Raw genomic sequence first — 12134 nt, 5'->3', positions numbered from 1 at the left:
ATTAACTAATCATTAACCTCCTGTTTTTGTGCCGAGCTTCTCCTTGATTTATGATTTTCATACTGCCTGCACTTCAGGAATTTATGAAAGCTTCCAATTCCTTATTTCGTCAGCCTGAACCCTAGCTTATGTTGCATTTTCCTCATGAACCCTTTCTACCTAGCTATATTTTCCAACTTTCCACTGACTCTGTAAGATGTTTATAATCTTGTGCACCATTTTTTTAGTGTATTTTTTGAAAAATGTAGCCACTAGTACATTGAATTTCCTGGATTATTATTAAGGAGTTGTTGTTTTACTTTAGCTTATAAAGAACAGAAGTTTATTTCTCCTGATCATGGAGGCTGTAAGTCCAGGATCAGGGTGCTAGCCTGGTAGGGTAGGGGCCCTCTTCCAGGTTGTGCATTTATTGGACATTTATGGTTGTACATTTGTTGTAATGGTTGTACAATTTGTTGTAATGGTTGTACATTTATTGTAAGGACACTTCTTGTGTCCTTACATGGTGGAAAGGTCAGGATGTGTAATATATTTCAGAGGCTGTTGAGTTGAGCGGTTTTTAGTTTTAAGATTCTGTTTTCATTTCAAGGATAGATTGAAAATGTAGTACTAAAGAATGGATGACTGAGGATCATCAGTTGTGATGAGAATTGACATTACCATTATTGATCTAAGAACCTTGGTGCGTTTTTGTTTTAGAACAAGCACCTCTTTTCATATCTGTGAAAACAGAGCTGAAGATGGAATAATGTTGACATCTTAATGTTTCTTGTAGCATTTATTTGTTGTGTAATTAGTATCCTGTCTTATACGTAGCAGTGACCTAAAGTTATATGCAGTTCTTTTTTTTTTTTTTTTTTTTTTTTAATTTTTTTTTTTTTTTCAACCTTTATTTATTTTTGGGACAGAAAGAGACAGAGCATGAACAGGGGAGGGGCAGAGAGAGAGGGAGACACAGAATCAGAAACAGGCTCCAGGCTCTGAGCCATCAGCCCAGAGCCCGACGCGGGGCTCGAACTCACGGACCGTGAGATCGTGACCTGGCTGAAGTCGGACGCTTAACCGACTGCTCCACCCAGGCGCCCCTATATGCAGTTCTATAAACATCTTTATTTGGTGATGATTTAATGTACAGGTCAGGAAAATACAGGCTAAGCTAAGATACTGTCAGTGTTGAGTTTACAGATAATTAAGTTTTCATTTTTTGACCTTTCTTTTGATGTGGATTATCTTTTTTTTTTTTTAATTTTTTTTTTTTTAACGTTTATTTATTGTTGAGAGACAGAGAGACACAGAGCGTGAGCAGTGGAGGTGCAGAGAGAGAGGGAGACGCAGAATCCGAAGCAGGCTCCAGGCTCTGAGCTGTCAGCACAGAGCCCGACGCGGGGCTCGAACTCACGAGCCGCGAGATCATGACCTGAGCCGAAGTCGGTCACTTAACCAACTGAGCCACCCAGGTGCCCCTGATGTGGATTATCTTTTAGGATTTTTGTGTTGTTTTCATATTTTGTATATCGAGAGAAAGCCTCCTGTGAAGTCTAAACACTCCCTTCGTCCTCCAGTATTTTACTGAATTTTCGAATTAGGCCCCTTTTTGTGCTTTTAATTAACTTCATCAGTTTCCTTAAATATGGGAATGAAATTGATGTTAGTTTGTCCTGACTTCTGCTTTATTCTGTGGTCTGATAATCTTTTCCCAGAATGTCTTTAATATTCTATTCCAGATAGATTTTTGTAAAATCTTGGTTTATTTTTCAGTTTGTATACTCTTGATTCTTATTACTGTATTGCCTGTTAATGAACTCTTCAACACATTATTTACTTACACACACACACACACACACACACAATCATTTTGGAAGCACCTATATGTAGGCTTAGTAAAGGATTAACCATGCAGTGGCTTTGTCACAGTGGACTTTTTGTTTATTTGTAAAATTGACTCTTTTTTTTTTTTTTAACAGATAAGTGTAAAGCAGGAAATTACTTTTACTGATGTGTCTGAGCAACTGATGAGAGACAAAAAACAAATCAGAGAGCCAGTAGACTTACAGAAAAAGAAGAAACGGAAACAACGTTCTCCTGCAAAAGTAAGAGAATATATTAAGGTGGTGGTCCCTAACCTATTGATTCCAAACTGTTGGTTAATCTTATGGGCAGGAACCTAGCTGGATCATAAAGCAGACATAAAAATTTCACGTGGCTTCGTACAGTTGGAATGTTGTATCAGGAGAATGGGATGCATGTCTGCATGGAGGTGGTGGGCGATTGGTTTCAATTTTTCCACTTTTTTCACCTTATCTTTTATTCTAAAAACAAACTTTTCTTTTTCCATGTCTCTCTTTTCTGCCCTTGCTGCTCATTCATATTAATATTACAATTTCAAGAAAATTAACCAGTTATTCATCAGGGAAATGTGGGATACCTGTACTACAATGTAAACTCCATGCCTGGAATAGTAAGCGTATTAGACCCTTAATAAATACTTGATGGGTAAATGATGGATTGGTAAATAAGTGACCTAGTAAATACTAGTCGTAATTGTCTGCTCTTTTTCCTCTTCAGTACAGTAATAGTTGACTATAGGTGACATTTTGGTATTCCTAAGAAGTATCTGAACTTTGAGCAGTATGTTTATATCTTTATAGTTAACTTTCCAAATTCTGTTTTCCTCATACAGTGAAGAAGGATTTTTTAATAAGGTCATGTTATAATATGACCTAGTTTTGATGGCTACTTGCTTTTGCATTTGTGATTTAGGTAATCATTATTTATATATTTTGTCTATTTTTGGACTCCGTGATATGCTAGAGCCAGCTTTGTATATAAAGATTAATAGATTGAACTTCCTGATTTTTTAACTGTGTAAGTGATTTTTACATTAAAGTTCTTAATGGTTTTTGTAAAGATGTCTTTTGATACATCATACTATATTCGGGGATTGCTGTGTTGTTGGAAGTTGTGTTCTCATTGCCTTCATTTTAAATCATGCCGCACTTAAAATATTTGGGTATAGATCTTTGTGTGTTACTGAGTCAGAGGGCATGAATTTTTAAAAAGGGTTCTTCACAGTATCACTCCTTCCAGAAATGTTGTGCCAGTTACATTGCTACCTACAGTGGACCTGATGTGTGTCTGTCTTTACTCTCAAGTGTGAGACCTTTCTTTTTTGTAGCTTAAAGTGGACATCTCATTATAGTTTAAATTTTGGTTTATTACTGGCCATACTAAACTTTTTTCCTGCCATAATTATTGGCATTTTGTATGTTTTCATGTTTTGTGAAATCCCTCCTGTTTACCTTCCCCTTCTTTTCTGGGGGTTAATTTTCCCCCCAGTGATTTATATGATACTTTTTTCCCCCACATTAATGAATGAATCAATTTCTTCATGTATAGAACAATACAGGGTTTTGAGAAAAAATTAATTTATAAAATTGCAATAGAGATTATGTTACTTTGGGTTCACTGCCACTCTATGGGGAATAAAGTCTTTTTAAAAAACATGATTTGTGTAAGTTCTACATTCTCCTTGACATTGCCATTTTTTTTCCTGGTGCTATTATGGAGTGTAATGTATTCTGAAATTCTGACTAAAACTCAGATTGTTATCTTCTAGTAGGATGTTATTTGGAATCTTTATTTGGTGATATGTTCTAGGTGTTTGTAAATACAGATCAGAGTTTTAGAGGTTTTAAGCTATTTTGCTTGTCTAATTTGTAGATAAACTCATTTATAATGTATTGTAAGTATATGTGTATGTACTTGCTAGATAAAGGATTTGGCCTATTTTACACATATTACATACAAGAAAACGTTTTGGAAAGGTCTTTTTTTTTTTTTTTTTTTTTTTTTAATTTTTTTTTTTCAACGTTTATTTATTTTTGGGACAGAGAGAGACAGAGCATGAACGGGGGAGGGGCAGAGAGAGAGGGAGACACAGAATCGGAAACAGGCTCCAGGCTCTGAGCCATCAGCCCAGAGCCTGACGCGGGGCTCGAACTCACGGACCGCGAGATCGTGACCTGGCTGAAGTCGGACGCTCAACCGACTGCGCCACCCAGGCGCCCCTGGAAAGGTCTTTTTAGGGAATTCTTAGGAGAGTGAAATAACCAGGAATAATACATGGGAGATGAGGGTTTGAGAATAACAAAAACAATAAGAAAAACAGTAATTTTTTATTTTTATTTTTTTAAACATTTTTTAAAGTTTATTTATTTATTTTGAGAGAGAGAGGGGAAGGGCAAGTGGGGAGAATTGTCTTGACACGTTACATGTAACAGAGAATGGTTTTGGATGGTTTTTAACATTGGTCTGAAGTCTCCAGGTGAATAATTTTTGCATCTGGAGTCTTAGAACTTTGAGCTGAGGCAGAACCAGTGTGTTATTTTACATTTTCTCAAGTTTGTTTTAAAAAATTTGCACATAATATTTTTCATTAAAGTAACTGTTTCTGCCTTTTTATAAGAAGAGAAAGAAAAGGTTATCTCGTGTTTATAAGTGAAAGTGTTGTTTGTTTTAAATTCCTTAAAAACAGTTTTAAGTTTCTCAAAGAACTATAACTTGTTGTGCTTAGAGGACTCCACTTTCCCCTAAAACCTTTCCCAGATCTTGAATTTTGTTATTATGAATATTTTGAGTGTGTGCCACCATTGTGTCATACTAGGTTGGGGATCTTGTATAGGAAATATAACTAATGTGGTAGACTTTTAGTTAAAATATTAGAGCTTCTACATCCCTATAATTGTGGCTCCTTTCAAGATAAGCTTTGTAGTGAGAAGTACTGTATTGTTATGTCATGTTTAGCTGCTGTGGATTTGAAGCAATAATTGCTTTCTAAGCCTTTATCATATGGCAAAGCATTGTCATCTTAAAAATTGAAAATTGCTAAAATGCACTTGGCAACATCTCTGAAGAAGAAGAGGGTAGTCAAACTAAGGAATGTTAGCTAGGTCAAGTTATTTGGTACTATCCTGGATTAAGCTGTTTTATGAAAGTTCCCTACATAATAAAATCTTGCCCCTTTTAAATGCCAAATTTTTTTTTTTTTCAACGTTTATTTATTTTTGGGACAGAGAGAGACAGAGCATGAACGGGGGAGGGGCAGAGAGAGAGGGAGACACAGAATCGGAAACAGGCTCCAGGCTCTGAGCCATCAGCCCAGAGCCCGACGCGGGGCTCGAACTCACGGACCGCGAGATTGTGACCTGGCTGAAGTCGGACGCTTAACCGACTGCGCCACCCAGGCGCCCCTGCCAAATTTAATTTTAACCACTTCATTGGAAATTTTTAATGTGTTTTCTTTTTAAATATAATGCATTTGAACTATAATGTCTAGTCTAATGTCTATGTTGATGATATAAATGTTTACAAAACTGGTATTTTTCTAACGAAGCCCTTTGGGAGGACTTGAGATATTAGGGCTTTTTCCCCCTTACCCTGAAAACTCCTGGCTGGTAGACTTTAAGTATTTTTTGACTGCTTATACTTGCTCGTTGTCTCATTTTTTTAATGACATGCTATTCATTTTTACATTGCTATACTTAGTTCCATTGCCCCTTTGAATCTCTTTCTGTTTTGTTGTGGATTAGGACTATGGAGAACTGAAGTTATTAGAAATGTGTGAAAAGTCTTAGTAAACTTAATTCATTCTCAGTACATTCATGTTAGTGGGTGTCCTCCTGGCTGTCATTAGAATCCCCTATAGGGCTTTTCCAGTTAAAAACTTTTTTTCTTAAGTTTATTTATTTTGAGAGACAGTGGGGGAGGGGTAGAGAGAGAGGGAGAGAGAGATCCTAAGCAGGCTCCACACTGTTAGCACAGAGCCTGTTGCGGGGCTTGAATTTACAAACTGTGAGATCATGACCTGAGCTGAAACCAAGAGTCGGATGCTCACCCAGCTGAGCCACCCAGGCACCCTGCCCTGGCTTTTCCAGGTTTAAATACCCAGGCCTCATCCCTGGGGATTCTTGTTGTGGGGCTTTCCATTTGTACTTTAAAAGAGCCCAAGGCAATTGTGATTTATGTTTAAGCTTGGGAATCTCAAGTCTTAATACTAGAAGTTTCTGAACAAATGAGATATTACTTTGATACTGACTTGTTATGTGAATCAGGAAGTAACATTTCACACCACAAAGTTTTTATGAGGATTATTGAGTTAACATCAATGAACTCTAAAAATCTTAATTTAAAAAAAATTTTTTGACGTTTATTTTGAAAGCGAGTGAGAGCAGGGGAGGGGACACGGAGAGAGGGAGAATCTCAAGCAGATTCCACCTGGTCAGTGCACAGAGCCCAACGTGGGGCTTAAACCCATGAAACCGTGAGATTATGACCTGAGCCAAAATCAAGAGTCAAATACTTAACTGACTGAGCCACCCAGGCACCCCTATTTATTTGTTTTTGAGAGGGAGAGCACAAAGGTGGTTGGGGCAGATAGAGAGGGAGACAGAATCCCAAGCAGGCTCTGTGCTGTGCCCAAAGTGGGGCTCTAACACACGAATTGTGAGATTATGACCTGAGCTGAAATCAAGATTGGAAACTTAATGGACTAAGCCACCCAGCTGCCCCTAAGAATCTTTTTCAGTAAAATATAACAATATTATCTTAATTCAGTATTGTATACATTTTATAGGTCTTTTCAAATGTCTTACTAATTGAATGAGATAGAGCAGAGTACTTTTAATTGCTTCTTTATTCTGAAATGTATCTCCTTTTTCATTCATTCTCTCAGCAAACAATTTGGTTGCCTATTATATGCCAGAATCTCTTACCAAGTGCTGAAGAAGGGAACTATGTTTGTTACAATACTTTAGGTGGTCTGCGTAGAAATTGATTATTCAAAGTTATGGTGAACTCAGAAAGCATAGAATATTCCACAAATCACATAGATTGTAAATATAGAGAATCCTTTCTCAGCAATTTATTATAAACCATTGGTTCCCAGAAAAGATTTGTGATTTTGGTATCAAAAAGATCTTAAATTATATAAAATTGAGAAAACTTAATTAAAGGGGACAGAGAAATAGATATTACCAGGCATTTGTCATACTTTCTCCTACGCGTTAACTTGATTGTGGAAGAAGTGGTGTTGAAGCTGAAGAACTGCTTATAAGACCAGGAGTAGAAGTACAGAATAGTATTTAAGAGAAAAATGAAGAGGAACATTAGTAAAAGAAGTATTAATATTTTATTTCTCTCATTTCCCAGGGAGTTCCGTATTCTGGATAAATAATTTTCCCATAAAACGAAACCCCCCTAACTTTAAAAAATATTTTGATGTAAACCTTTCTTTAAAAACTGTTGCACATTTTTTTTTTGCCTAGTATTTAGGAAACCTGAGAGAAATGACTCTTTCTAAAACTCATGGTTATTATGCTGAACATTAGTTATTGTACCATGCTTACAAGATAGTGAATTTCATGTTCTGGCACTATCAGAAGCTTGTCATTTTAAATTATTGTTTATTTTTTTATTTTAGAGAAAGAGAATCTTTTTTTTTTTTTTAATGTTAACTTATTTTTGAGAGAGAGAGCAGGGAAGGGGCGGGGCGGGGGGCAGAGGATCCAAAGCTGGTTCTGTGCTGACAGCAGTGATGCCAATTCGGGGCTCAAACTCATGGACCGTGAGATCATGATCTGAGCTGAAGTTGGATGTTTAACTGAGCCACCCAGGTGCCGCCCCGAAAGAGAGAATCTTAAGCAGACTCCATACTCAGTATAAATCCTGACACAGGGCTTGATCCCATGACATGGCCTGAAAAGCTTTTCATTTTAAAATGAAATTTGTAATATATAAAATCTAGTATGGAGAGATAGTAAAAATCTGAAGAATCAAAGTGACAGTGTGAGGGTGGGATATCAGAGATAACCAGGATGGTCAAGATGTTGTGGTGGTTATTGCTGTGTTATTTTGTCATATGTCTTTGAAATTGCACTATTCTTTTATTTCTAATAGGATTTGAAGAATAAAGAGATTTTTTAATTAATTAATTTATTATTTTTAATGTTCTGTTTTATTTTTGAGAGAGAGTGTGAGCAAGGTAGGGGCAGAGAGAGACACACACAGAGTCGAAAGTAGGCTCCAGGCTCCGAGCTGTCAGCACAGAGCCTGATGTGGGGCTCAAACTCATGAGACATGAGATCATGACCTGAGCCGAAGTCGGACGCCTAACCAACTGAACCACGCAGGCATCCCAGAATAAAGAGAATTTTAGAAGATCTCATTGTCCACCCCCATTTGCAGTGAACTGACTCACAGCAGATGAGAAACTTAAACTATCACCTCTACATTGTCTTTTGGTTTTTGTTGGTGTAGAAGATGGTTTACATTGATTTAAGAATGTATGATGGGGCACCTGGGTAGCTCAGGGCTGAAGTCATGATCTCAAGATTTGTTTTGTGGTTTCAAGCCCTGCATCAGGCTCTGTGCAGACAGCATGGAGCCTGTTTGGGATTTTCTGTCCTTCCCCTGCTCTCTCACTTGCTCTCTCTTTCAAAAATAAACATTTAAAAAAAAAATGTATGATAAAACTTACAATCATTAGCTTAAAATATGCCTTAATACTTTTAATAGTACGTAGCAGATAGAGAATGGAGAAAATCATGTCTGTCTTTTCGGACAGTAAAACTTTTTTTCACTGAGGGGTGTCTATATCTACTAATGGACCATGAGATTAAGAAAGTGGATTAATTGAGGAGTTCCATTCAGTTTTGAAATTTTTTACTGAGAAATTCTCTCTTAAATTTATAAACAGCTAAGAAAATCAAATATGTTGAGTATTGTTTGGACTCTTACTAATTTCTCTATTCATGATAAAGCCCAATTGCTTGGTCCATATAATATGCTATATTTCTCCAAAAGCGGGGGTGACAGGAAGCACGATAAAGCATGTGGCGATATTATAGGAGGCATTTTAGGACTTACACCTTGAAATCTAAAATCTTTGGTTGTAATCGTGTTCATATGTTGAGGGGGAAAAGAAAAGCAAAAATATTTTATGGTACTGGGTTAGTAGCAAATGGGACTGCCAATCTCTAAGGCAGACACATTTAACTGGTAGATCGCCTTCTACGAAAAGATCTTGAAAGATTGTGAACAAGAACAGAAGCCACATTTATACCAAGGAAGAAAATTTTTCGTATATTAATGTGCCATTTCTTTTCACTAAGGGACTTTTGTTCTTGGCATACTCACCTCTCTGGCGCTGTTCAGTAACTTTGAAAAATTGAAAGGCATCACTTTTGGCAGAAATTTTTAAAAAGAATAAAGTGGTGAGGTGTGAGGATGTTTTGTATGGGTAGCAGGTAGCCACGTCATTAGACATTTATAGTCTCACTATGTTCCAGACACCATTTTGGATACTGGGGCTATAGTGATGAGTAAAACAACAAAATTACATGGTTTTATTTAAAACAGATTACAAATTGGAAGAGCCACTGGAGTTCTGAGGCAAGATGAATTTTACTCAGTATCTTTTATACAAATATGTTTGTTATTCTGGCCTAAAAAAAGAAAAAAAATTAAATATAAAATGTCCAAGAATTTTTCTTTGAATTTAAAAATGTGCTAGATTTTTCAGTCTTCTTATTCACAAGTCAGTGTTAGCTGTTTCATCCATAAAATCCACCTTAATAAAAGGCAGCACTACCTCCAATGCCAGAAAACAATGACCTGGGACTCCTTAACTCTTCATAAAAGGGCTTTGTACAGTCAGGGATGACATCCGTTTCACATTAAGTAACTTGGGCCAGATTGGTTCCTTACAGAGCCTTTCCTTGCAGTTGCTATGCCACAGAAAGCTATTGAGCTGCCATGGGTTTTGGCACTTGGATCTTTGTATTTGTTATCAACATATGTGGAAAAATACCTGGTGCTATCTTGTTTTTGGTTATGTTTTATATAAAGTGCTTAACATCTTTTTGTTATTTATTTTATGTTCGAGATATTTTGAATCTTGTTTTAAAAGATTTTGTGTGGGGTTTTTTTTGTTTTTGTTTTGTTTTGTTTTGCCCAGTGTTAACTTGCATATTATTTTGTGACTTGGAGGGGTCAAAAAATTTTAAACTGGCCAGAGATGAAGCTTTCTCTTCTCACTGACTCTCATCAGGAAGCTGTGACGCCCACTTCCATTTTTGTGCCAAATGTTTCTCTTTATGACTCTGGTGCATAAGACTTTGAAGCTTTGTTGACCACATTGGCAGTTTGCCCAGAACCCAAATATCCTGTGTAATTTGCATGATAATTACCATTGATTTACATACAGTACAGGCTGAGTTGTCTTCCTGAATTTAAAGTAAAAAAATGTTTTAAAAAATTAAAGCCTTTCCCCTCTTACCTCTCCTGTTTTCTAGGTTTGAGAAAGGGTCATAGCTGTGTTTACAGGCCCTAATCAGTTTCCACAGGCCTTTGTATTTCCTAAGATGTTACATAGATTGTTGTACCCTATGTGGGACACAGTTTCATAGTTCCCACTCTATATGCCCCCACCTCCAGTATTGTTTCCCTCTTGCTGTGCTTCTCCTGATCTGATCTCCTACTAGTTTTCTTTGTTATCTTCACGTCATATTCTGCTATCTCATTTCTTCTCTCCTCAATAATGAAAAAAAAAAAAAAGATTATTTATTTTTACTCTGCTGTGTGTCCGATGAGTCAGTTTAATGTTGCATGTGGAACAAATGATTGATAAATTGGAATACATGAAACCCAAAGGTGAGCTGCTCTCTGGCCCTGCCCAAACCAGGCCCGTAATAGTCTCAACCTCATGAAGCCCAGGAAGATAAGGTTGATTTCTTTGTCACTCATCTTCCTTCTCCATAGCCATTCTGATTTATTTATCCAATAAATGTTTTTAGGAATGTGCTCAACAGTAGCTTAGTAGTCTTAGAATAAATAACCTTAGACATCCTAGACTGCACCAGACTCGAAATTCTATGCTGGATGACTTGAAAACTTAGATTGCTCTTTTTCTCTTCTTTAGAAAAAGGGGGGGGGGGGGGAGAGGGGGGAATGCAACAGGTAGCATTTATATAGTTCAGAAAAGTGTTTAAGTATAAACAGTGTAGAGTCCCCCTCCCACTCTATCTCCTCTCTGCCAAGTTCCCGCCATCACAACCAAGGCTACTATACATGTTTTATGTGTACCCTTCTTAAATATTATGCATATACAAATATATATCCTTGTATGTACTTTTTTATATACAAAAATATGCAGAATTGTGTACACAATTCTAAACCTTGAATATTTTACTTAATAAATCCTGGAGCTTTTTCCATATAAATATATAGAGAGTTTTCTCATTTTATGTTAAAACCACATAACATTAAACTGTATTCATTTTCCATGATTTATTTAACCAGTCCTATGCTGATTGATATTTATGCCATATGTATCTAAAACATAAAACTTTTGTCCTATGTTTGTGACAGTTTGAAATTGAAAATAAAGTTATACTCACCCTAGCAGAGAGCACTTAGGGACTCTGTTAGACATCAGCTTTGGAGAAGGGACAGAGTGCTGAGATCTTATTTAACCAAGTTCCAAGGTTTTACTAATAATTTTTACCATTCTGAGTCACATTGTACCTTCCTACAATTAGTGATAACATTATTCTAATAACCTTTTCAAGTTTGGGGGAAAAATGTCATAATTTCTGGTGACCATTGTTTGCATTAAAAGGCATTACCTTGGGACGCCTGGGTGGCTCAGTTGGTTAAGCATCGGACTCCGACTCAGATCTTGATCTCACAGTTCGTGGGTTTGAGCCCTGCATCAGGTTCTGTGCTGACAGCTCAGAGCCTAGAGCCTGGAGCCTGCTTTGGATTCTGTGTCTCTTTCTCTCTCTGCTCCTCCCCCATTCATGCTCTGTCTCTCAAAAATAACTAAACACTTAAAAAACAAATAAAAAAATTAAAAGCGTTACCTTTGTGAGTATTATGTTTTTAAGACTTATTTTGTTTTTATCTTTTTTTGTTTTTAACTAGATCCTTACAATAAATGAGGATGGATCACTTGGTTTGAAAACCCCTAAATCTCACGTTTGTGAGCACTGCAATGCTGCCTTTAGAACGAACTATCACTTACAGAGACATGTGTTCATTCATACAGGTATTTCTTGAATTAAAATGGGCCTATGGCC

General features: G+C 36.7%; 1 protein-coding gene across 7 annotated transcripts in view; it reads left to right on the top strand.

Moving 5' to 3' along the window:
- ZNF148 (zinc finger protein 148) overlaps positions 1–12134 on the top strand; it is a 130290-nt gene that overhangs the window by 81678 nt on the left and 36478 nt on the right. For all 7 annotated transcript variants that reach the window (XM_045502359.1, XM_045502366.1, XM_045502365.1 and 4 more), the window contains 2 exons: positions 1965–2090; positions 11980–12103. In XM_045502359.1, coding sequence (XP_045358315.1) covers positions 1965–2090; positions 11980–12103 — 250 coding nt within the window. The remainder of the gene's footprint in view (positions 1–1964; positions 2091–11979; positions 12104–12134) is intronic.

This window comes from Leopardus geoffroyi, chromosome C2 (assembly GCF_018350155.1).
Source record: "Leopardus geoffroyi isolate Oge1 chromosome C2, O.geoffroyi_Oge1_pat1.0, whole genome shotgun sequence".
Classification (NCBI taxonomy): Eukaryota; Metazoa; Chordata; class Mammalia; order Carnivora; family Felidae; genus Leopardus; species Leopardus geoffroyi.
The sequence above is the reverse complement of the archived record's forward strand: the minus strand, read 5'-3'. Positions and strand labels throughout refer to the sequence as shown.